This window comes from Petaurus breviceps, unplaced genomic scaffold, assembly GCF_028583685.1.
Source record: "Petaurus breviceps papuanus isolate PSGF00001 unplaced genomic scaffold, PetGlider_PUasm1.0 126, whole genome shotgun sequence".
NCBI classification, from domain to species: Eukaryota; Metazoa; Chordata; class Mammalia; order Diprotodontia; family Petauridae; genus Petaurus; species Petaurus breviceps.
Window position 1 is genome coordinate 75,555,392 of NW_027185655.1, and position 27,569 is coordinate 75,582,960.

At 35.2% G+C, this 27,569-nt stretch overlaps 1 protein-coding gene across 5 annotated transcripts in view; it reads left to right on the forward strand.

Annotated features, from left to right (window-relative positions):
• The window catches only part of NEK1 (NIMA related kinase 1), a 186,319-nt gene that overhangs the window by 25,676 nt on the left and 133,074 nt on the right, over nucleotides 1–27,569 (forward strand). For all 5 annotated transcript variants that reach the window (XR_011170037.1, XM_069097133.1, XM_069097141.1 and 2 more), the window contains exons 4-9: nucleotides 978–1,075; nucleotides 3,135–3,218; nucleotides 15,707–15,774; nucleotides 16,217–16,303; nucleotides 19,124–19,178; nucleotides 23,711–23,911. Coding sequence is in view for 4 of the 5 variants with exons in the window: in XM_069097133.1 (XP_068953234.1) it covers nucleotides 978–1,075; nucleotides 3,135–3,218; nucleotides 15,707–15,774; nucleotides 16,217–16,303; nucleotides 19,124–19,178; nucleotides 23,711–23,911 (593 nt within the window). In the remaining variant the exon portion in view is untranslated. The remainder of the gene's footprint in view (nucleotides 1–977; nucleotides 1,076–3,134; nucleotides 3,219–15,706; nucleotides 15,775–16,216; nucleotides 16,304–19,123; nucleotides 19,179–23,710; nucleotides 23,912–27,569) is intronic.

A 27,569-nucleotide genomic window follows, 5' to 3' on the forward strand; every position in this document is an offset into this window, starting at 1 on the left:
TCACTATATCACAGAAAAGTATAACTTATCTTTGTGATATAAAGTCACCAAGAAAAGATTAAATTACTTACATTATACATTCTTCAGGATGATAGAAAAGGATATAACCCTACTTATTTATTGGTGATCTGTTTGTGAAACATAAAAATGATTAAAATCAACATAAATATATATAAATGAATATAAATAAAATAAAGTTTGACTTTTAATGGAGCAAGCAAGTTTTATTTGGGAGATTTACTTAGGTGGAATGCTTTCTAATCAACCTTCTCCAAAGAAATATTCTCTTAAAATAAAGAAAAATAGTAATATAAAACTAATTCGACACATTAACCATTTCTGACCCCATTTGCAGCTTTCCACACCTTTAGTCTCTTACTTGTCAACTGATAATAGGAAAGTATGAGTCCTTTGGGATAAAGTTTAACCATTACATTAAACAAAATTCTGGTGTATTTTAGTGTTTTGGAATGTGTCTATGTATATGTAGAAATAAATATATATTTTCTAAAACTTAATGAGATAGTCCTGTACATGCATATTTGATCATTCATTGTTGTTAAATTATCAGTAATGGAATATTTTTTGTCAACATAAATGTATGAACAAATTATAGGTAGTACGAATTTAAGTATTCCCCAGAGTCGGGTTGGCTAGGTGGCACAGTGAATAGAGCACCAGCCCTGGAGTCAGGAGGACCTGAGTTCAAATCCAGCCTCAGACACTTTACACTTACCACTCACTAGCTGTGTGACCTTGGGCAAGTCACTTAACCGCAATTGCCCTGCCTTCCCCCACTCCAAAAAGCAAAAAATAAAATAAAAGTATTCCCCGGAGCTTGTTGCTGTACCACAATTCTGTTGTCTTAAGTCTAGCACTTAATTTTTATATAACTTGAAGTAAACATATGTCTACTGTGTGTTCTCTTTTTTTCCTTACATTTCAAGAAGGTAATGTTTGTTGTTTATATTTTGTAGAAAATGGCTCTCTCTACATAGTAATGGATTACTGTGAAGGAGGGGATCTATACAAACGAATAAATGCCCAGAAAGGTGTGTTGTTTCCAGAAGATCAGGTAACTTTATGTGGATAAATAGTTATTTTATGGTGTTCTTAAGTATAGAAAATTCTAAATTTTCCATTACCAATTCAATGATAATTACTTGGACAATCTGATGTCAGAGCCAATTATGTAATATCCTGTTTTTTTCTAGGTCCTGTTGATTCCTTTACATTATTTCTCTGATTCATCCCTTCCTTCTTTATTCCCATTTCCATGTGAATGAATGTTTATGAAGCCTCCATTGTTTGCCTAGTACAACTACTAGTCTGTCCTACCACTACGCACAGGATGGGATTCGTTCCATCCTGCATACTACTGCCACACTAATTTTTCTAGAATATGCCTTTTCTCATACTACTACTCTTCTTAGGAGCCTTACAGTGGTTTCCTATAACTTACTCCATTAAGATCACACCCATTTGCTGAATTTGAAAGCTGTCTATGACTATCTTCAGCCTACATCAGTACTTCAGTAGATTCATGCATGATTTTTTCCTTGTGGTTTTTCTCCCCTACCCTGTTCCCCCTCTTCTTTTTGGCATGGATCATAAATGATCATTTCTTTTTTTTTATTGTGTACAGAAGTGTTCATATCCTCTGATAAATTCCCCATGATGGATCTGCCCAATGTGCTAGAGACCTTCCTATATAGATCTTGTTTAAAAGTATCTTTTGTTACACTTAATGGTATCATTCTGTTAATCTCTTACCACATGACTAGTCCATTTGCTTTTCCAATAATACATTTCTTGAATGGTAGCATTTATGCCACTTCTTATATGTAGATTACCAAAAAGAAGGCCTTTAGTATGTCAGATTCACAATGGAGAATTCATGGAAGAATGTGGATAAAAATCACAAAGGATAAGTGAAAGTGAGTCCGTTGTAAAGTATGATGGATAGAGTTACCTACATTGAGATGACAGTAGTTGTGTATATTTTTTGGTCATATTTGGGGATAGCATTGTATGACATAGAGACTTTACAATAATAGTAGAAGATAAAATTGAAAAAGTAGATTGAAATCAGATTACCAGGCTAATTAATTTAAACTTTATTTTGTAGGCAGTAAGGGGACATAAAGGTTTTTGAACTAAGGAATGCAGGATCAAATAAGTACTTTGGAAGATATTTCTTGCAGTGATCTGCAGCATTTATTGGAAGAGAGAAAAGCTATACACTGAATTACTAGTGGTAAAGTTTTTGTAATAGTACAGGTACACATGACATATTTGGACCCTAAATAGGATGGTGAAAGAACCAATGCATATGAGAAACATTTCAAAGGCAAAATGTCCTTTTTACACAAAATAAGTTAAGAAGGTTGTATAGTTAAGTAGGCAATGGGCAAGACTAGGGGGTCAATTAGTATACAGAGGGGCAAGGAACTGCTACAAAGAAGTAAAGTTTGATCCTGGGAGACAAGCTGTCTCCAAAAGTCTAGGAAGATCTAGAAAGTCTAGAAATAGGTAGTTCAGTGGGAATGGCATTTGTAAGTGGGACTTTGGACATCTAGGTTATTAGTGCATGAAACTCCTGACCTGCTTTTATATTCCTCATTGTGTATGGATGGGAATTACCTTGAAACGGTGTGTTTACAGTTAAGGAGAAGGAGAATTCCAGAGGTATGACAGTAGACTCCTTATAGAAGAGATTGATTTAGGCCTTCCAGAGGATCTTGCCCTAGTTGACTAGATGCTGAAGAAAAGTTGAGGGCTTAAGACAACATCATTTCCAGTTTGATTTTCAAAAAACAACAAAAAACTTTAAAAGCACACATTAACATATAAGCAATTAATATGCTAATTATAAATCATTGTTGCTCATTTTGCTAAGAGGGAAGGCTACACTATTAAAAATTGTTACTTTAAGAAGAGCAAATATGTCACATTTCTTGGATGCCAGTTGTCTGGTTACTTGTTGTGTTGATGGCCACTTCTGTATTTGAAAAGTAATCCTAACCTAGAAATGTTTGATAAAATCAGACCAAAAAATAGTTAATCAAAAGTAATACTTAATGGTAAAATGTAAACGGTTTTTCAAAGTGAGACTATTTGATTATTTTGTTTAGATCATGGACTGGTTTGTGCAGATTTGTTTGGCACTGAAACACGTGCATGACAGAAAAATTCTTCATCGAGCTATAAAGTCACAGGTATGTTGGTATATTCTACATCTGAGACTTGAGTAATTTTTAAACAAAAATTATGCTAAATTTTAATTACACGGTGTTATAGACTGGGTTTATAGACTGGCATAGATTTCTAAGGCTTTGTACATATGTAAAGCCTTCAGAATTCTCCAAAAAATAAATATTTGAAAAGTAAACTTTTGACTTTGAGAACAAAAACAAGAAAACCATTTCCATGAAGAAATTTCTGGTCTTAAACTAGATTGCTAATAACTATTTCAGTTAGTAGCATGACTTACATGTGTAATTGTGTTAATAAGCAATTACTTATTCCCACTGCCCCTACCCCAAGAAAATGGTAGGATTTTTGGTGAGAAGATTATTCCAGTGGATACTCATCAAAGAACCTTTTGAACATTTCTACTTCCTCTTCTTTTCATCACCGTCATTCACACTCTTTGTTCTCTCTGAATTCATGTTTGAGGCTATCTCTTTCTTAGTCGATTTTCTTCTCACATTTTTCTTCTTCAGTAGGCAAAATAAAAAGACCCATACTTTAATATTTAAATTAATATTTTCTTTTTTTTGTATCTCCTTTTCCTATTATATTCCATTTGCTTCTTATTTATATGAAGTTAATTTTGGTTTGTGTTTAGTAAACTTTAGTTGATAGTCAGTGGCACTTGGTGAAAAGAATTACTCAGCACCCACTCTAGTTCTTTTTTTTTTTTAATTCATTCATTTACTTTTAGTTTACAACATTCAGTTACACACTCCCTTGAGTTCCAAATTTTCTCCCCCTACCCGCCATGGCAGCATGCAATCCAATATAGGTCCTGCAAATACCTTCGCATTAAACATTAGTCAAGTTGTAAAGAAGAATTATAACCAATGGAGTGAACAATGAGAAAGAAGGAACAAAACAAAACAACACAAAAGAGAGAGAGCAAATAGTTTGCTTCAATCTGCATTCAGACTTTGTAGTTCTTTTCTCTGGATGTGGATATCCCTTTCCATCATGAGCTTTTTGGAGTTGCCTTATAACCTTGCATTGCTGAGAGGAGCCCAGTCTATCAAAGTTAGTGGTCACAGATACGATGTGTATGTAATTGTGTACAATGTTCTCCTGGTTCTGCTCTCCTCACTCAGCATCAGTTTATATAAGCCTCTCCAGGTTATTATGAAGTCGTCTGCTCCTCATTTCTTATAGCACAGTAGTATTCCATTACATTCATATACCATAACTTATTCCCCATTCCCCAATTGATGGGCATCCCCTTGATTTCCAATTCTTTGCCACCACAAAAAGAGCTACTATAAATATTTTTGTACGTGTGGATCTTCCTCCTACTTCTATGATCTCTTTGGGATACAGCCCTAGAAGTAGTATTGTCTAGCTTTTTTTATTCTAGAGTATTTACCTGCCCTCCATTAGCTTTCTTAGATTGAGGTTTATGTGGAGTCAGGTTATATTAGAGCTCTAGACCAGCGCAGATCCCATTCTGAGCTCAGTCTTTATTCATTTACATATTGACATTTGTTACTCTCGAAGAGTTTTTTTGTTTTTGTATGTTGTAAGGGTAAAGTTACTTATGTTCCAGAAATTCTTAACTTTTTGTGTGTCATGGACCTTTGGCATTCAGAAAAAGCTTATGGAACCCTTCTCAGGATATTTTTAAAATTTGTAATTGAAGGAAATGCTAAATTTCAGTTAGAAGCTAAATTTCTTTAAATTTATACTTTATATTTGTATAAATAAATAAATACTAAATTTCACTTAGAAAATAAAGATGATTTTTTTCTATCCAAATTCGTAGATCCCCAGAAATATATCCATAGACCCCAGTTAAAAAAAACTCTTGGGCCAAACCCACCCATGTTCCTAACTTTACTTTCATTTTTCTAAGTCATTGAGTTTTAGACCTAGAAGTCATCTTTAGCTCTTTACTTTGATTCATTCCTCATATCTAGTCCATATCCAAATCTTACTGATTCTTCCTCCACTGCATCTTTCCTTTACATCCTTTTTTCTTTACTTTCACTACAAGCACCATGATTCAGACTCTCAGCATCTCTCTCATAGACAATTCAAGTAGTCTAATTGTTTTTCTGAATCCAGTTGCCTTGCCAATGCATCCTCCACATCATTGCCAGAATGTATTTTTCCTAAAACATGAGCTGACCATGTCACTTCTCTTCCCAGAAGCTTAATTGCTTCCTTTTTATAGTATCTAAGGCAAAATACAAATTCTCCACAGTCTTGTCCCCAAACCTATCTTTATTAAGTTTACATGTTTCTCCCTCCCTATACTTTATTCTAGCCCAACTGTCCTAATTGCTTGTTTCCCTAACATAACTGTCTGTCTCTAATCTGAATCTTTACATTAGCTGTACCCAGTTTTGGAATGTTGTCCCCTCATATCCATCTCCATCTAGCTAACTTAGAAAACCTTACTCAAATGCCATGTTATGGAAGAGCCCTTTCCTTATTCCTCAAATGTTAGTGGCCTTCCCTTCTCCCTTTAACTTCATATTTGAGTGTATATATGTATATGTGTATTTTTTGTGTATATATGTGTGTGTGTGTGTGTGTATATATATATATTTATATATAGGTATATGCATACACATATGGAGAGAGTATTTGCTTATTTGTGTACATGATATTTTTCCTACTTTTTAAGGGCAGAGAATGTTCACTTTTGTCTTCGAATCCCTAGTGCCTGGCACAGTATCTGGCTTGTAATAGGTGCTTTATAAATGATTATTATTGAGTTAAGTTGAGTCATGTGTATTATTTTTAAAATACAGATTTGATTTTTCTTATCTTATTGCATTAAAAATGAGTTAGGTTTTTAAAGTTTGGAACCCCATTATATAAAAACATCTTCACTGAGGTTAACCATAGTAATTTTAAAACCAAGATTCTACATAGAAAGTATTCCTTGAATGATATACTTTTGTGAGCAACAAAGAATAAAAACAAAACTTTTTAATAAACCAAAAGCACTAGGGCAGTGAATAAGTAAGTAATCAGTTAGTGAGCTAAGCTCTTTTATGTTTGGCTTATTCTTCCACATTGCAGCTACCTAAAAATATTTCCAACCTTGGAAACAAAGATCTATGGATAAATTAGTATTTTTCTGAGTGAAGACTTTAGTAGGATTCTCCAGGAATTAATATAAGCACCAGTTAATTTAACATTTTTTCATATGAAAAAGATAATAAAATGTACAGACAGCAACATGATGCCATACTGTGGAAAAAGTGCTCAATTTGAAATGAGAGGGCCTGGGTTCTAGTCCTGGCTTTGACACTTAGCACCTCCATAATTTTAGGCAAGTCATTTAATGTCTCTGGGAGCTCTATTGTTTTCTGTAAAATGAGAGGTTTGTTATACAAGATAATTTCTAATTAAAGTTCTCTCAAGTTCTATGATTGTGTGGTTATGCATATAATCTCTTTTTTTTTTTTAAGCAATCGGGGTTAAGTAACTTGCTCAAGGTTACACGGCCAGTTATTTCTGGATGTGGTGCTGAGTATCTGAGCCCAGATTTGATCCAGGTCATCCTGACACTGGAGCCGGTGCTCTTACTCGCTGAGCCACCTGGCCGCCCCTAAGCAATTGGGGTTAAGTAACTTGCTCAAGGTTACACGGCCAGGTGTTTCTGGGTGGGTGCTAAGTGTCTGAGCCCGGGATTTGATCTCCAGGCCTTCTCAACACTGGAGCCGGTGCTCTTACTTGCTGTGCTACCTGGCCGCCCCTCTCTTTTTTTTTTTAAAGCAATCGGGGTTAAGAAACTTGCTCAAGGTTATACAGCCAGTTATTTCTGGGTGTGGTGCTAAGTATCTGAGCCCGGATTTGATCCCCAGGTCATCCCGACACTGGAGCTGGTGCTCTTTCTTGCTGAGCCACCTGGCCGCCCCTATGCATATAATTTCTCTGTAGATGATACTAAGCATTTTCAGACAATTAAATGCCAACAGTGACAAAGCTAAACTGAAAGATATGAGAATGAAATATTTGTGTTTGGAAGAGTTTCAAAAGCCATCTAGTCTAGTCTTTTTTTGTATTCTTGAATTCTCCCATATAAAATCATCCATGTGTAGTCAGCTGGCATCTGCTTGAACACATTTAGTGAGGGGAAAACCCATTTTTTATGGGTTTTTTTTTCAACAGTTTTTATTAACAGGTTAGTTTTTTTTTTCCCAGCAGCTTTAATTCTTCCTTATATTCTAAAGTTTGTCTCCATCAAATTACTACCTAGTGGTACTAGATCCCTACTCTAGTTCTAAAAGAATAAATCTAATCTTTCTTTTGCAGTATTATCTAGACATCTGAAAATATTCACCTTAAGGATTCTCTTCTCTAGTCTAAACAATACTATAGGAAAAAGTATTAGTATTGTATCCTGTTTTGTAGACACAAGCCTTCTGCAAGCAGTTTTTTATTAATTTATCACTAATCTAAGCACTTCTGCTTAGATAGAAATATCCAAACTGACAGGTGTTACTTTAGATATCTTTCCACCCAAGTCATTTAGATATCTTTCCACCCAATTTATAGGATACTTTTTTTTGTTTTTTTCTTATTTTTTTTATTCATTTCTACAAGATTTTGAGTTACAAATTTTCTCCCCATTTTTCCCCTACCCACCACCCCAAAATAGAGATCCCACTGAATATCTCCTCCCCTAATCTGCTCTCTCCCATATCTTCCCCCATCCCCCCTCTGACTTTCCAGTAGGGCATGGTGGATCTCTATGCCCCAGTGCCTATATATCTTATTTCCTAGTTACATGCAAAATAATAGTATATATATATACACACATACACATACACACACATATATTAAACATTTGATTTTAAAACTTTGAATTCCAGATTCATTCCCTTCCTCCCTTGTCACCTACCCTTACTGGGAAGATAAGCAATTCAATATAGGTTGTACATGTATAGCTAAGCAAAACATTTCCATAGTGGATATATTATGAAAGACTGACTATATTTCCTTCCATCCTATCCCACCCCCACTTGTTCTATTCTCTACTTTGATCCTGTCCTTTTAGAAAAGTGGGTGCTTCCAACTTCCCCCCAGCCTGCCCTCCCTTCTGTCACCCCCCTCTCATCCCCTTCTCCTCTATTCTCCTGTAGATACCCTATTTAGTGTATATGTCATTCCCACCCTAAGCCAAATTCAATGAGAATAAGGTTGACTCATCCCCTTTTGCCTTCCTGTTCTTCCCCTCCTTTGTAACAATTTTTTCTTGCCTCTTCTATATGAGATAATTTATCCCATTTTGTCTCTCTCCATCTCCTCTCATTATATTCCTGTTACTTCTTAATTTCACCTTTTAAGTATCATCCCTTCTATTCAATTGGTCCTGTGCCCTCTGTCTATGTATACCTGTACACATATATACACATCCTCACATATGCATTCATACCCCCATATACCTTCCTATATAGATATTTATGTATATGTATGTATGTATTTGTGTATATATATATATATACATACATACACACACACATATATATAGACACATTTCTATTCCCTTCAACTATTCTCATACTGAGAAAAGTTTCATAAGTTACAATTACCGTTTTACCACGTAGGAATGTAAATAGTTCAACTTTTATAAGTTCCTTGTGATTTCTTTTTCCTATTTACTTTCTCATGCTTCTCTTGCTTCTTGCATCTGAATGTCAAATTTTCTGTTCAACTCTGATTTTTTCATCAAGAATGCTTGAGAGTCCTCTATTCCATTGAATGACCATATTTCCCCCTGAAATATGATACTCAGACTGGTTGCTTGGGCCCCCTACAATCTATAGGCCAGGAACTGAAGCAGCCCCATGGTGGCAGCTGCACGGCCACTGTGCCTCAGCCACTTCTCCCTCTGGGGGCAAAGGCCAGACTGCACTCCCGAACTCCCAGGTCCCAAAGTCCACACTGCAGTCACCTCTCACTTTGTCTTTAGTATCTATGGGTTGATAATTCTGGAAACCGCCACAGCTGCTGGTGATCTGAAGTCCCTCCAGCTGGAGATTGGTTGTGGCTGCCCTTAGGCTAAAACCTCAGGCCCACTAGGGGCTGGGCTCTGCTCCCAGAGTGCTGAAATGGCCCCTTCCTGCTGGACTGTCTTCAGTGGGAAGTTAGCTTCTCTATGTTATTTTGTGGGTTCTGTAGCTCTAAAGTTTGTTTAGAGTCAGTTTTTACATAAATTGGAGGAGGTGGAAGCTGGAGCTGTGCGGAAGTCCTTTTTCTACCCCACCAATTTATAGGTTTCTTGAACAAGGAATATTTCACATTCAGGATTGAGCAAGATTCCAAGCAACAGTTAAGTTAACTGCTTCATTAAATAGAGTCGTAATTCAATTTTAGGCCCGCTCTTGGGAGAACCATTTTCCTGACACCATTTTTCACCACTCCCTTCAAGGATTTTCCTTCCCAGTTGATAATAATTGGCTCTAAATTAAATTAGCCAAAGTAATAAATGAGATTTCTTCCTTTTCATAAGTTGATCCTCATACAGTCAAGTTAGATCAGTCAAGGGTTCCTAGCTCTTCTCTGGACATTACCCTGATTACTTCAAGGGAGCACTTCCTAGGCTGATCAGAGAGAGAAAAACAAAACATTATTTCAGAATTGATAGTAAAGAAAAACTTGTAAGGATATCTCTTTTAGATTAGTCCAAAGGCTGAGTCAAGCATACTTGAAAAATACTTTCTTAATTTTTTTAAAGGGACGTGACATGGAATAGAGAAGCTTAGTCTTCCCAATAGCTGCATTCATACTTTATATAATGTTGTCTTTTAAGTTTTTTCCTCCCTTTAAAAATTTTTTATTAGCATTTATCTCTTCTACTTCTTTCTCTTTAAATATTGAACAATAACAAAAACAAAAGAATAAAGCTCCCAACAAATATGCGTTGTCCAGCAAAACAAGTTCTCACATTGGCCACATCCAATAATGAATGTCTCAGGAGATGATTAGGGTCTAAATGAGTCCTCTGGAATTGTGTCTTCTATGATTTGCATTAATAACTTAATCTCCTAGAATCACTGAAGTTTTTCTGGTTTCCATAATAAAATTCCATAATCAGAAATGAACATAGGATTCGAGGTATATAATGAATCTCAGAGTTGAAAGGGATATCAGAAATCATTTAACTTAATCAGCACCTGAACAAGAATCTCCTGTACAAAGCATGCTCAATATAATAGCCATTTGTTTTTGTTTGAAGATCTTCAGTGAAGGGAAATTTGCCATCTGCCAGAGAAGCCCATTCCACTCAAATAGCTTGAATTGTTAAGAAATTCTTTATAACAAGACTTCCTCTTTGCAGTTTCTAACCATTCCTCATAGTTTTGTTTGTTTTTCTGGGCCAAGCAAAACAAGCCCATTCTCTTATTTGTATTCCAGCCCTCCAAATACTTGAAGATACTTTCATGTCTCTAATTGCTTTCATGCTAAACATCCCCAGTTTCTTCAGCTAACCTTTTGTGGGATGTCAAGGTTCTTCACTATCCTGGGGGTCTTGCTCTGGATGATCGATAACTAATCAATATTTTCCCTAAAACTGATGCCCTAAACTCTACATAATACTCAAGGACACTGTTTTTCAGACAAACTGTAGTCTAGAAATACTTCTCATCTTATCCTTCTGAATTCTCTCTCCTGCCACCCCGCAATCCAGTGTAAGTCTTACATTCTGATTAAATTTCATCTTCTTAGATTCAGTGCAGTCTTCTAGCCTATCAAGATAATCTGGGTCCTGATTCCCTCTATTCCTCAAAGCTCTGTAGCATCTAAATGACACATTACCACCTGCCATAATATTGTACACTAAGTACCATGGAGCCTTTCTATCTGAGTTTCAGGTGAAATCTATGTGTGTTGTCATGAATGTGTGTTCCTTCCTTAGAGTAGAATCTGTCTTGCTTTTCTATTTGTATCTCCAGGGCTTTGTACATAGTAAGTACTTAATGAATGCCTTTTCATTTCATTCTCAAATTTTGGAGGTAGCCTGACCAGTCCATGGGTCTCTTTTTTTTTCCTGTAGTAGCACAATCCAAGATTACATTTAGTTATTTTACACTGTTGATTCATTGAATTTTTAACCAACCAAAACCCCCAGGTTATTTTGTTGTTGCATAAAGTGTTCTTGGTTCACATTTAGCCTATTTTAGGTTGCATCAGTTAAACATTTATTCAGCACTTACTATGTGCAATGCACATGTAGCCATTAGAAATGCAAACACAAAAATTAAACTGCCCTGTGCCCTTATATTTTCTTGGAGGAAAAATATATGTAAACATATATAAGATATATTTCAAATAAACACAATGTAATTTCAAAAGTGGAAGTGATACCAGCAGTTGGGGGATCAGACCTCATACAGGAGGTGGTACTAGATACAGCTCATCTTTGAAGGAAAATTGGAGTTCTTTTAGGAAATACACTTTAGGCCTAGCAATAGACAGTCCAGGTGAAGGCATTAAAAACAGGTTGTTTCTTTGACTGCTTGGGAAAAAATGGAACCATTGGAACTTTTTGAGCATGGAAATGACGTCATTAGATCTGGACTTTTAGGAAGATCACTTCAGTAGCTGTGTGGGAGTTGGATTAGAGAGGACAGAATTGGATTAAATTAGGAAGCTATTAAAATATTCTAGGTTAGAGGTGATAGAAGTTTGAAGTAGGTTAGTTATGGTATGATGGAAAGAAAATAAACCTGTGTAAAAAATGGTGGTAGAATTGACATGACTTTTCAGCTGATTAGACATGGCAGGTGAGGATGAGTAAAAAATCAGGATTAACTCTCAAATTATGAACTTGTGTAACAATAAGGTTAGTGCTGCCCTCAATAGAAACAAGGATGTTTGGAGGAGATATCACTTCTTGGGTTAAAGTAATGAGTTCTGGGGCGGCCAGGTGGCTCAGCAAGTAAGAGCACCGGCTCCAGTGTCAGGATGACCTGGAGATCGAATCCCAGGCTCAGACACTCAGCACCACACCCAGAAATAACTAGTCATGTAACCTTGAGCAAGTTACTTAACCCCGATTGCTTTAAAAAAAAATAAAGTACTGAGTTCTCTTTTGAATATGTTCATTTTGTGATGCCTGTGGATCATCCAGCTGAAGATTCAGGACTGGAACTCAGGGGAGATACTAGGGCAGGATATGTAGAGCTTATAAGTCATAGGTGTAGAGATAATCAAACAAGGACATGCAAAGAAAAGAAAACAAAGCCCAAGACAACTTGGGAACATATTCACAGTAGGAACCTGGTATAGATGATTATTCCACCAAGGTAGGATAAGAACCAAGAGAGAGAACAGTATCACCAAAAACCAGTGCGGAGAGGGTGGTCACTAGTACCAAATGATGTAGAGAAGTCAAGGATGAGGACTGGCAAAGAGGCTATTGGTCACTTTGGAAAGGACATTTTGATTTGAGTAAGACTGGAAGACAATGTAAGGGATTGAGAAGTGAGTGAGAGAAAGGGGCAGCAGATATACATAACCTTTTCTAGGAGTTTATAAAAAGTAGATTTAGATAGTTTTATAGTTTGAGGAACTGCTGTAGTTACAAGGTTTTTTGTTTATTTTAATTTTTTTTAGGATGGAAGCATTTCTTTTAATTCTGAATTTAGCAGGCTTCAACTAAAATGAGCATTTTCATATGTACAGTAGAACAAAAATAGAGGGTTGTACATGAAACTACAAACCCATCATATACAGTTTGGTTTTATTATTTTTAAGTATATAATAAATTCATCATGTTATTTTCAAAGCTATTTTGTTCATTTATGATTTTTTTTGTTCTTTTTTTCCTATAGAGAGTAGAGCTCTAAAGACTTTCAAAGTTTTTCATCTTTAACATATTTAAATTTTCTTCTGGTTCTGCTCCCTTGTAGCTCATATAAATCCTAATGATCTAGACATTTTTGTAGAGCATTAGGAAATGAGCCATTAAATAGGGAGGGATTGAATATTAATGAGGGGAGATTAGTGAGGTGAAATTAATCTGGAAGACCAAGAAAGGATGGAATTGGGGCACAAGTAAAAAGGTTAACTTTGTTGAAATGAAGGAAGACATACCTTCCTCTTTAAATTCCTTGTATTTAACTATTTTCTATATATTTGTATTGTGTTAACATTTATGTTTTATGTTTTTATATATGCACATATCTCCTTCATTAGAATTTGAACTCCTTGCTAATAGGAATAGTTTCATTATTTGTACTTCTATCTCCAGCTTAATGCATGGCACATAGTAAGAAGTGCTTACTTGCTGCATGCTTGTTCATTGATAATCAGGCACTGGAGTAAAGGAGGGAATTGGGGATAATGTCAGGGGATTGGGTTTTGAGATGTAGAATAGTGGATAGAAAATAAAGCTCATGATGAATGACCTGTATTTTCATAGCAAAGTATGAGTAGAGGTCTGCTGAGGGACAGGGAAGATATGAAAGGAAAGGACTAAAAAGATTGTTTTATGGTACTAAGGGCCCAATTGAGATAACATAAATGTGTAGTAGATCAAGTCCACAAGCCTGCAGACTGGACAAAACATATGATGGAAATAATCCCAGGTTAGAATTGCTCGAGGAACGAGTGAAAGTAAAATAAGGCAGCAAGAAATTTAAGAATAGAGGTCAGTGTCCAGTTTAATTGATTAGTTCTTGGTCAAGATTGGAAAGATCTCAGAATACAGTGGGCTATATAACAATGTGTGAATGGGCAAAAAATATGACAGATAAGTTTCACTTGTTCAGTTGCTTCAGTCATGTCCAACTCTTTCATTTGGGGTTTTCTTGGCAAAGATACTAGAGTAGTTTTACTGATTTTTTTCCTTTCATTTTGTAGATGAAGAAACTGAGGCAAAATAGGGCTAAGTCACTTAATTTGCCCAGGGTCACACACCTAGTGAGTGTGTCAGGCCAGATTCGAACTCATGAAGATGAGTCTTTTTTTTTTACTTTTTTTTTTTGGAGGGGGTAAGGCAGGGCAATTGGGGCTCAGTGACTTGCAAGGTCACACAACTAGAAAGTACTAAGTGTCTGAGGCTGGATTTGAACTCAGGTCCTCCTGACTCAAGGGCCAGTGCTGTATTCACTGTGCCACCTCGCCACCCCAGAAGATGAGTCTTCTTGACTCCAGGCCTAGCTAGTACTGTGCTACTTAGTTGCCTGTATGAATTTCATTGGGGAAATACAAAGGAATGAAATTAGGGAAAAGAAAACATATTTGAATTAAAGTTCATAGGCTCTATGAATCAGTATGGCCTAGCAAAAGGACCTTCAAATAATTTATGCTATTCTTCTGTGAGTTCATTGGCGTAATTATTATGTTGTTGAGACCAAAAAACATTGTGGAAATAAAATTGAAAATATTGTCCTTTCCTTATGGAAGGTCATATAATATCTGTACCCAGATAGGACTGGAGAATTTCTCAGCCTAGGAACAAGACTTGCATATTGGAAATCAAATAAAATGAGTAGCCACCTGAAAAAAAGAGATTTGTTAGTATTCTAAGAAACAGCTGCTTTCAGGTAGAAGCTTCTACCTCTTCAGGAAATGATGCTTTGGTATGTTGCTGTCTAACAGGGCATTGTTTGGTTATATAGCTAATAAATAGCGTTCTGCATCATTTAACTGGACCGATATTGCTTTGCTCTACACGGAAAGCTGATTACTGAACTCAACTTTAAGTTTTTTTCTTTCTTGAAGGTTATAAACTTACTGTCTCTTGAGTTTTGTTTATAATCCTAACATCAGAATGTGTGAAGAAATTATGTAACCTGTCCTTTTGTCATTTGCCTTTGAACTATTAAGCAAATCACTGTCCTATGAATTTAGACCCAAACGATCCTAGTACTTAATCACAGGAGAAACGTCTTCATTTAGTCTTTGTTCTCCATGACAAACATATTTTAAATGATTCATTCATGCATGTTTAACTAATCATTTAACAAAATATAAATAGTTTCAAAATAAGACTTCTACATTCAAACATATATTATCAGAATAACATTTCACAATCAAGAGGAAGAATACAGACCAGATTTGAAAACATTGGGGTTATTTTTTATTATGTTCAATTTATGAAACAAATGATTTACCTTGGATGTCTTTGTAAATGGTTTTGCTAAGGCATTACTGAAAATTTAAAATGTCTGTCAAAGAAAAGAAAGGTTATCTGTGATTTAGTTCTTTACTTGAATATTTATCAGGTTTAGTGGAGATTAATCCAGTTCTATGGTTGATACAACCTGGGAAAACAGGGTAAGATTATTATATTAAATACAGTGGAAAACTGAAAATGATGTTTGGGACAGATTTCCCTAAAGAGTACCATTCTTCTATACTTGAGTCATATCATTGAGTTCGTTTTATTATAGGACAATCTTAAAGAGAAAAATTATTTAATCTGAATTGCTAGATAGCACAGTTTTCCCTTGAATTCTATAGTGAGTACTTTTTTCCCCTTCTCTTTCAGAACATATTTTTAACCAAAGATGGGACAATACAACTGGGGGACTTTGGAATCGCTAGAGTTCTTAATAGGTAATATATTTACTTTGAAGTTACTTGAATGCTTTAGTAGATTTGTGATCCCATTGTGTATAGATTGAAAATCCTCTACCCCTTTTCATTCTGTGAGATTCCTGTTAATGCCGAGCCATAGAGCTTCCACAGATAATCTGCCCAGTGCTCTGGAGGTTTCTAACAAGATGTGCGTGCCAGGGCCAATTCACTGCTGTCCTTGGCCTGCCTTTTTCCTGATTCCTTATCTCCTGAATGATACCTTGTCGGGCATAGATTGTTGGTGATAATAATAGACTAGAGTCTGGCCTTGTTACCATATGTGTCTCCTTTGGGTTATCCCTAATTTTTATTCTTCAGAAATTTGATGACAGTTAAAACTGAATGAAACTGATAATGCATGTGATCATTTTTAATGTGTTAAATGTCTTCTTACACTGGTAATTTTCTCTTTTTATTCTAGTACCCTTGAGCTAGCCTGGACTTGCATAGGAACTCCATACTATTTGTCACCTGAAATCTGTGAAAACAAACCTTATAATAATAAAAGGTACCTAAACATGATGTGGATTTTAATTTAAATATCTTGCACCATTTTTTACTGCATTAGTATGCAAGACCCTGCTTTGTAATTTGTCGGGTGTATAACTATAGTTTGCCACAGTATTTTATCTGTTTCAGGGTATCACATAGAAAGTGAGAATGAGTAAAATTCCATCACCATGAACACCACTGTAAAGAAAGCTTCCTGCACAAAGTCACTTAAATAACCTGATCAGTGACTTATGAAAGAAAGCCTGGCTTTGTTTGAGTTTGTATAACTGCACAAACAAGTACTTCTTCTGTTCTTTCATTGACCAAGGAAATCATCACTCCCCTAAAGCAAAGAACTTATTTTTGAGGAGCCAGAATGAAACAGTGGCAGGAATGGTGGAATCTGGATAAATCACTTAAGCCTTCAAGTCAAGTGAGGGGCTTGTATCCCTTCCAACTCTGTCTATAATTTGGTTGTATTTGCCTTGTACATACGGAGACTTTTCTTTGTCAGTTCTCCTTCAGTCCTTTACTGTGTCAAACCACTTAAGCAAAATCTACTTTCATTCTCAAACTACCACCAAAACAAAACTGCACTTATCCTCATGAAAGATTTAGGACTTGGGAAGAGGAAAAGTGTGGTGATATGAGTAGACAGCTGCCGCTTTACTTTTTTGTTGGGAGGTAGCTAAGACAATCCCAGCTTGGTTTCATTCCTGAGTTCTGTAGTTAGAAATATGATTTCTAGCACTTTAATTTGGTCAAAACAAATATTACAAAGAAGTAATCAAAATGGGGTTCATTGTGAAGGGATTTGACTTACAGTTCTTGAATAGATAGTCTCCTAATTGGTATCCCTACTCCAGCTTGCTTTCTCTCTCCCTGATGCATTCTCCACAGAACTGTCAAATATTCCTAACACATCTGTCATTCCCCTATCCAAAAAACTTTGTGATTCTATATTTTAGTCTTTATTATAATACTCAAAATTTTCATCTTGCCTCCAAAATATAATTTCTTTCCAGTTTTATTATGTATTGCTCTTTTCATACTCTGGATGCTAATCCAACTGGTCTGCTAACTGTCTCCCAACACATTCCATCTCCTGCCTTTGCACAGGTGGCCTGCCCCAAGTTTGGAATCTGTTCCCTCTTTTATTGGCTTGTAAGAATTCCCAGCTTTCTTAAAATAGCACAGCTTAAGGGCCTTTTCTGATATCTTCTGTCTTCCTTAAGCATTGGTACTCTTATCCTCATGAAATTATTTTGTATTGTTTTTATGCATTCTTTGCATTTACCTCTTTGTGTGCATGTATTCCCATTCACTTCTCTGTTGCTTAGTAGAAGGTCAATTCCTTGGGCAGAGCTGCTTTGTGCTTCTTTGTATCACCATTGCCTTGAACACAGTAGGTGCCTAAATGTTTGTTGAATTAAGGAGTGCCAGTTTTTCCTTTGCTGTTAAGCAAAGGTATGCAAAATAGAGACTTCTGAATTTTATTTCTGCCACTATGATCTAGTATGAGTCACATTTTTTCACTAGATTTTGTCTTTAAGATAGGAATCTTACGCAATGAATTAACATTTGTAAAACGGTTTTGAAAATCTAGAATACTAATTGTTTCTGCTCTATTCTCTCAAGATGCCTGGTTTTTATACTTTTCCATAAAAATTATTAGTACAGTTTTATAAAATCCATTAATTTGTGATAAGCACTTTTATAAATTAATATTATACCATAGCTAAAATTTAAAATTATATAATCAAATCAATTTTGTCTCTTGATAAATAGCTTCAAAATTAATTGCCATTTGCGTTATGAATTTATAATGTGCTTTTCCTCAATGAGAGGAAAAGTCATCAGGGCAGTCACCTGATGAGGATGAATTTTATTCTGCTCTATTTAAACGTAGCTCTGAGTACAAGTTGTCCTTATATTTGATTCAGAAATTATATGGAACTTAATATCCTTACACGATAATATTTTACATGGTATTAGGGTTTTTAAATGAAGTAATCATTTTGTTTCTATTTTAATTATACATGGCACCTTTGAATTTTCTTCATTTTTCTTCATGAAATTACGGTATTTTAAATTTAAGGTTGCTATGTTCAATTCAACAAACATTATTAAGTCTGTGTAAGGTATTGTGGATACAGACACAAAAAGGAAATAGTCCCCTGCCCTCAAGGAGTGTTCCATTCTTTTGGAATTCTGTGTTTTGTCTTCACCATAATTTCCCTTTTTATTTTTTTTATCTTTTTGGAGGGGGGAAGGCAGGGCAGTTGGGATTAAGTGACTTGCCCAAGATCACATAGCTAGTATGTGTTAAGTGTCTGATGCTGAATTTTAATTCAGACTCTTGAGTTCAAACTCCTGACTCCAGGGCCAGTGTTCTATTTACTATACCACTTAGCTGCCCCTATAATTTCTTAAAAATATAATTTACTATTCACATATTTTTAGGTTTACTTTGAAACATAGATCTAGAATTGTAAAGCACCTCACAGGTCATTAATCCCTCACTTTTTCAGTGTAGTGTGGTAGAAAGAAGGCCTGGTTTCAAATTCTGACGTCATGTAATAATTGTTCCTTCATGTCCTTAGGCAATTCATTTAATATCCCTGCTTTCTCATCTATTAAATAAGAGGATTGGGATAGAATAGCTGAATTCTTGTGCTTTCCAACTCCAAATCTATTATCCTTGATGCTCGATGATCCTTGCATGCTTTGGTTCTGCTTTTGTTGGGAGATATTTATATATTTGTTAACTTAAATCAAGAACTTGAAGTTTTTAAAAACCTAATAGAAATACTGCTTCTTGCTTTTTATTTTCTAGTGACATTTGGGCTTTAGGTTGTGTCTTATATGAGATGTGTACACTTAAACATGCAGTAAGTATCTTTTTAATACTTCAAAGTTATATACATTGAATTCAATTTAATCTTCATTACTTTTTGTCCTTTGGCATCTTTTTTTTTTTTTAAGCAATCAGGGTTGAGTAACTTGCTCAAGGTTACACGGCCAGTTATTTCTGGGTGTGGTGCTAAGTATCTGAGCCCGGATTTTATCCCCAGGTCATCCCGACACTGGAGCCGGTGCTCTTACTTGCTGAGCCCCCCCTCTTTGGTGTCTTTTGAGTGGTGGCAAAGCACTGCTGGTAAAATTTTTTCTTGATCACATTTTTGTACTTTCTTACTTTATCTTCACCTAAACATAAATTTAATTTTTTAGCCATTAACATTTAGATATACAGTTATCCTTTATAAATTGTGACTTTCTCCATCTTGTTTTTTATATGTCATGGGTCAGCATAAGAAATTAAATGGGAATTTGGGGGGAGTTTTCAAAAACCACAGATGACATGTGAAGGCCAGCCAGACAATGCAGAAAAAGTTTAGAAATGCATAAAAAAAAAATATATATATATATATATATACATATACATATATATGTATATATATATTTGTGTAATATCAACATGAATTTTACAATAACGTACTATAAACACCCATAAGAGAAAATGAAATAATTCAGACTTCTTCTGTGGCACAAAGGGAGGGCCAAAACATTTATGCCTATTTTTCAGATTGTGGGAGTTCCATACCTCTACATCCTGTGATGTGGAATAGATAACTATAGTGTTTTTCTAAGTTTGATATGTGTTTTTATGCTTAATTTTAACAAATTCTTTAGCTATAGAAAGGGATGAGGATAGGGATGAAGTGGGGAACCTGTAGCCTCAAGGCTACATGTGGCCCTCTAGGTCTTCACTGTGAAGTTTGGATTCAGTCAAAGGGACACACTTGATGACCTAGAGGGCTACATGTGGCCTTGAGGCCGCAGGTTCCCCACCCCTGGTAGACTGTGATTTCATTGGTGTAGGCAACTTGTTCTATCAGTGCAAGTCAGCACCCAGAGCACTAGGCAGTTAAGGGAGTTGCAGAGGGTCATATAACCAATGGATCCCAAGACTCTTGGATTCTAAGTCCAGCTCTTTGTCTGCTCACCCACGCTGTCTCTCATTTAGCCCCAGAACTGAGTTTAAAGTTGATGTTAAATTCATTCATTTTATGTGAATTTTTAAAATTTGGCTAATCATAGGGGTGGCTAGGTGGTACAGTGAATAGAGCACCGGCCTTGGAGTCAGGAGGACCTGAGTTCAAATCTGGCCTCAGACACTTACTAGCCATGTGACTTTGGGCAAGTCACTTAACCCCAACTGCCCTAAAAAGAAAAGAAAATAATATTGGGGCGGCCAGGTGGTACAGTGAGTAAGAGCGCCAGCCCCAGAGTCGGGTGACCTGGGATCAGTTCCGGCCTCAGATACTTAGCACCCACACAAAATAACTGGCCATGTAACCTTGAGCAAGTTACTTAACCCCAGTTGCTTTAAAAAAAAAATTTGGCTAATCATATTGCCTAGACTCCTAAAGATCAGAATTAGTGTCATTTAAAGGATTCCATACAATGTCTTGTCTAGAACATTTATTCTAACTTTAAATATTTTTAAAAGAGATTTAAAGATTTTTTTAGAAAAAACTTAAATATCTAGACATATAACAGTGTGTAAGAAGCACTGAAGAAGTCATGAGTGGAAAAAGTTTAAGAAACCCTGATCTAGAATATGATGGGCAGTATGTAAAGTTAGAATGTGTACTTCAGGTAACAAGGCAAGCTTTGCACAACTTTGTCCCAACAAAATTGTTTTGTAGTAATTTCACAAACACTTATACCCAAACCTGGTCCCTTGAAAAAAAAATGTTCTCTACCCTCTGTTGGATAATGCTAGTAGCCTGCCAGGGGATGATTAGCAGTTGAGAGAGGATAAGAAAGCGATTGCTCAGCACATCTAGAGCAGCACTATTAAATCTCAAGGGGAACTGCCTTGCCCTTTCCCACCTCTGCCTCTCTTCATTGTTGAACTTTGCTGCTTCTTAGTTTCTACCCTGGATGAGGAAAAAATGGGCAGATACTAAGAGTGACTGCTGACCAAATAACAAATTCCCAGTTCCCAAGGATAGTAGAAGGAGGAAGAATTCAATATTATCACTATAAAAATTATGCTAGTCTCAGCTATCTGTAAATGTCTTTTAAGCATCTTTTGCCCAAAGTCTAGCATTCAAAATCATATCTTCCATTCACATAATTACTCCTATGGAATTGTTCTTTCACTCCCTCCCTTCATATCCTGCCCCGAGCATTTTTTCACCTATATAGAACTTCTTTGGAACCACAAGTGACACTGGATAGAAATATATTCATATTTCTTTTTCAAAGGCTTTTTACAAAAAGGTAGTTGCAGCTAAGTGATAAAGAACAGTCATGGTTAGTCAAGTGTGGTAGAATTGGACCTCCTTTGGCTCAGCTAGTCACATTTTCGACTGACTTGCGGTGGGTACTTCATTTTTTGTTTTGTTTCTTTCTTTATCCCTTTAACTATGTCATCCCTCTACCAGAAGAAAAAGAAAAAAAAGAAAATTCAACTCACATTTCTCTTGACTTGCCTTTTAATCTGGCAGGGAGTAAGTCAGTGCAAATGCCCTGTTTCTTTGCTACTACCACCAAACCGCCATTTGCAGATTTAATTGGTCCACTGTAACTTTTCAGGGCTCTCCCATTACACTAAAATCCTCCAGTGTGGGACACATAGAACACCACTTGTAGTATCATGCATTTTCTTCTTGGTAAATTAGGTATTTCTAATTAGGATTGAGTTTTATAATTTAGTGTTTTTTTTTTTTTGTTTTGTTTCCTTTTGTTTATCAGTAGAAGTTAGCCTCACCAAAAAAAAAATCAAGTAGAATTAGAGAATAATAGGAAAGAAAGTATATTTCTCTGCTTTTAGACTTTTCTCAAATATTCCTGAAAGGTTTGAAATGTAAAGTGTGTAGGAAATCAAGTTTTTTTAAAAATTGAATTTCATATTTAAATGCACTGGACTGAACAGTATTTAAATGAATCCTTCAGTAAATACTTTTGTAAAGTATATGCAAATGATCAGCCTTCCCCCAATTTATATTTTATTGAACTTTCTTAATACAGGACATATTTGCTTTTTATTAGCTTGGGAAACAAGGCTTAATTTTCCATTTCTTTTTCTACTTTTTATTAAAACTAAATTAGCTTTAATTCTCAGACTATCATACTTCTATCACTCTTTAGCCTCAGTGGATTGCAGATTATATTTTATCAAACTTAAGAATACTTATGTAGATCTCAGTTCACTTCTGCATTTTCTACATTTATATGTTTATTTTTTTTGCCTTTTGGAGGGCAGTTAGGGTTAAGTGACTTGCCCAAGGTCACACGGCTAGTTTTTTTGTGTTAAGTGTCTGAGGCTGGATTTGAACTCAGGTCCTCTGGACTCCTGGGCCGGTGCTCTATTCACTGTGCCAGCTAGCTGCCCCTATTTTCTACATTCATAGTACCACAGTTTAAGGGTAATATAGTATTAGCATATGATAATCAGTTTGCATGAAATCAACACTCTAGAATAACATTAAGATTTCAGTTTTATTAGAGGAAAGAAATTTAGAGAATTTCAGAGAATCACTTAGCCTTTGTAAAAAACATATGTTCATGTCCTTCAGTTGCCTGTGTAAGAATTTTCTGCCCCTAGCTGGGAAGGCAAGTTTCACACATTTACTTTCCTACCAGAAAGAAACTATGCCATTGATTTTGCTACCTGTGGATAATACTCTTTCGCTTTTCACTTTTTCTGAATTTTCCTCTGTAGTTACAAAGTCAGACTTTGTCAATGTAAATTATTCATACAAATATTGGTTGAATACTTGATCTTACACTGTTGCTTACTGAATAAAAAAAAAAACAGCTTAATGCACTTACAGCTAAATATTAGCATTTGCTCTTGTTAGAAATTGCATTGTAGGAGCAGCTAAGTGGCTCAATGTATAGAGCACCAACCCTGGACTCAGGAGGACTGAAGGTGAAATCCGGCCTCAGATACTTGACACTTGCTAGCTGTGTGACCTTGGGCAAGCCACTTAACTCCCAATTGCCTTGCCTTCCCTCCTCCCCCCCCAAAAAAGAAATTGCGTTGTATTCTATGTGGAATCTAGAAATAGTGAAGCAAGTAAACTTTGCATTAAAAAACTCTTGAGGAATTGAATATTTGGAAGGAAATTGTATGAATAGTCTAAGTTGATAGGAACCTAGGAAAATAGTGGGAGTACATAGCTAATATGAAAATATGTTTTGTGTAACTTCACAAATGTAATGTGATATTACTTGCCTTCTTAATGGGTGGGAGGGGACTAGAAAGGGAGAGAATTTGTAACTCAAAATCTTAAAATTAATGTTGAAATTTTTTTTAGTAAAATTGAATACGGGGGGAGTAGAAAATAATTGCTGTTAAGTGAACCTGTTTTGCCTGTTTATTTATATTTTTTTCCTATAATTCTAGTTTGAAGCTGGCAATATGAAAAACCTAGTACTGAAGATCATCTCTGGATCTTTTCCTCCTGTTTCCTTGCATTATTCCTACGATCTCCGTAGTCTACTTTCTCATTTATTTAAAAGAAATCCTAGGGATAGACCATCAGTTAACTCCATATTGGAGAAAAGTTTTATAGCCAAACGTATTGAAAAGTTTCTTACACCTGAGGTATGTTTTTAATTTGATCAAAATTATGATATGACATTTAATAAATTGCTGGTTCATTAGAGTTTACATGCTGCAGGATAGTTCTCCAATGCTTGTTGCAAATGCATATTCTCTGAATTGAATTACACTGATATTTTCCAAAATTAAAATGATATGTTATAGGTGTTCTATTAGCCTAACAATTCATAAATTATATTTTTTCTAGCTTTATCCTGTATGACTCATCTCAGTATTTCTTTAAATCTGCCATAGGGAATCTGTACAGTATATTAGAGATCTTCCTTTAAATGTCTCGACACATCTCATGAATACTATTTGAAAAGGCATGGTCTCCCATCAGTTATTTCTCTCGTGTAATGCCTCATCTTTTTTTACTCCAATTTTACTTTTTGTAACAACTTCCTTGATGCTGCCTTTGCTGTTCAAGGGCCCCATTTATTACATACTACAGCTTGCATAGGCCAATCCTATACTTCCTCCCCTTTTAATTGTCTCTCAAGTTCAAATATATGATGTTTTTTGAACTGAAACCATATAATATTGCTAAGAGAATTTTAGTATAATAGGATAGGTCTTTGTTTCAGAGAGTGGCTTGGGATCATTAAGTTGTGGTGTAAGAATTCAAGTGTTTGCCTTAGCCAGTATAAAGTCTTACAAAAATCTTTCTATGTCTTTTTTGTTTCGCTTCAGATTGTTGTCCCCCGAATTTCATTCTTAAATGCTCACAGAAGGGCTTTGTTTAGTTAGATCTCTTGTCAGATTTAATTTTTTCGTTTTTATTTTTGAAATTATTTATATTAAAATTTTTTAGTTATAACTTTTGTTTTTATATCAGCTTAATTCAAGATTATATCCCTTTCCTTTCCCTACCCAGTAAGTCATCTCTTTTAATGAACAATTGAAAAAGAAGAAAAAGAAATTTAGCAGAAGCTGTCACATCAGCTAAGTCTTGTGGTATATGCAGTACTACAGAGAAGTTAAAGAGGTGTATTTTCTTCTTTTCCAGGGCTAAGCTTCTTAGTCATAATTACACCACCTTCTGTTTCATTTCTTTATTCTTTCCATTTCCCATGTAATTGCATATTCATTGTTTTCCTGGTTCTGCTTACTCTACTCTGAATGCATTTATATAAGTCTCTAATATGCTTCTCTGAATTCTTCCTTTTAGATGTTTCTTATAACTTAGAAATAATCCTTTAAAGTCACTTATCTTTTTAGGCTTTCTTTAAGTTTGTATTTTCTTCCATTGCTTCTCACTGTTGTATGAAGAGTTATTGCTCACGAACTTCCACTGTCCTCTGTAATATTTTACGTGTGAATAAATATTCTAAACTAGTGATGCCTTTGACTGCAGGCCTTTTGACTTGACAAGTGTATCAAGTGTTTGATGAAATGGTTTCTATGCTCTTTTGGTCTTGTTTATATGTTATTTGATTTATATTAGTTAAACTTAGGAAATAAAATCTGAATGGCTCTCCATTTCTCCTTCAGTTTCCCATCTCTACTGTTGATAAGTTGCTTTAATAATTTGCTTAGAGTTGTTTTAATTGCACATCATACTTTCTCAATTTTGTTATAGGAAGTTATTAATTTGGATCTTTGCTTTAACAAGTCAGTGTTAATAGCAGATTTGGGAATGAATCTCTTCCTCAAAAACAAGTAGTTTGGTGTCTGCTAAAATACAGTGTTTCATTTTTTATTATTTGGTGCTAATCACATCTAGTGCTTCCCAGCTCTTGAGAAATATATATTCATGTTATATAGGCATGAGATTTCTGTGTAGTTTGTAAACCTTTGGTCATTCTTATTTCTGAAGCATATTTCCCTACATATTTTTTTATCATCCTTCCCTGTGACCATATTTGCATTGAAGAATTACCACATACAAAATGTATGGTGATTTAATGGAGGATTTTATCAAGCTCTTTTTAGATTTTCTCTATTCCCTTATATTTTGCCAATATTATTTACACATAAATTGGTGATCATTTTTGCAAATACTTATTGTGAGATTTGTAAATATAAAATGGCCAAATAATATTATGAAATATTTATTGTTACCTTGTATTTACCAGCTCTTAAAATTCTGTTAATTTGCTTTTCCAAGGAGCATTTTGAAACATTATCCTTCCATTTAGCTGCAACTTTTATCTCCTGGTTATATTATAGCAACTGTCCAAGATTAATACAGTTTAGACCCTGCGATAATTTATCTTCATCTTGGTCACAGGACAATGTTCTCAAAATGATGTACCACTAGCTAAATTGATGTTCTTAGAAGATTTTAACATTAAGTGATTCTTAGCACTCTCTGCCCTCTCTTCTACTACTTTGCCATATAATCTATAGATGTGGGACTCCATAGGATGGAGGGTCACTTTACAGTTTTCTTTGTTTCATGGGTTGCCATTGCCTAAGAATTCATAGCCAAGTTGCTAGCTCACTGGTGATCAGCCTCTTGCACTCTAACTAGACTGGACATAGTCTGTACCTGTGACTTATCCTGAGCCTACTAAGTCTGTGCTCTGTTGATGTCACCTCCATACCCCAATTAGGAAGAAGAGTAGGATTCTTTAGGAGTTCTAGTGAATAGACAGCCTGAATATAAAAGATTATTGCATTAAAAAAAATTAGAACAGGACATCAGATGATATCATTCAAATCTGTGACTAGAAGGAGAGACCACAACTCATCAAGGAGTAGAGCAGATCACAGAAGACAAAATTGGTAGTTTCCATTATTTAAAAATGTTAAATATAGCTAGAATAAAAAGATATGCCTTCAAGGTTGTAGGAGGTGAGCAGAGTTGGGGAATCTTTTCATTGGACATCTCTGCTAAAAGTCTAATCATTAAATTACATAAGGAAATTGATGCAAATGTATGAATAGGATCCATTCTGTAATAAACAAGTGGCTCAAAATTCTCAACAGATTTTTTGAAAAGAAATGCAATTTTGAATAATATGAAAAAGTAATAGGTATCACCAATAATGTAATGCATATTAAAGCAACTATTTACCTCACACTCTTAAAATTCTCTACAAAAATGTAAATAGTCATTATTCAAAGGGCAGTGAGAGAGACACATTAATATGACTTTGATGCTGTCCTCCTTGTAATTACTCCTGTAATTGGTACTCCTTTCTAGTCAACAATTTGGAGAGTTACCTTAGAGGAGTGACTGAATTGTTAATACCCTCTAACCCTATAGTCTAAGAAAGTCAGGCAGTTCCCACATATACTGAAACAATTCACAGTACTTGCCTTTTGGTACCAAAAGACTAGAACAAATATTGGAGAATAATAGAACAGCTTATGCATATGAATGTAGTAGAATCTTATTCTATAATGAGAAATGAATTTAGGAATACAGGGGGAAATGGAAAGACCTTTCTGAACTGATGAAGATTAAAGAAAATAGACATAAGAGAATACTATACATAATGATTGAAGTAATATAAATTGAAACAATTCATCAGAATTAAGATTAAATACAACAGCCAGTGTTTGTTCCAAAAGACCAATGATGACACTTTTTCCTTCGATTGTTAGAATAGGCATGTGTGCTCTAGTTTGTCAGTATTATATATACTATCATATGGAGTATAAGTGTTTTTCGTTTCAAGGGAAAGTTTTCTTTTTATTGCTGTGTGTGTGT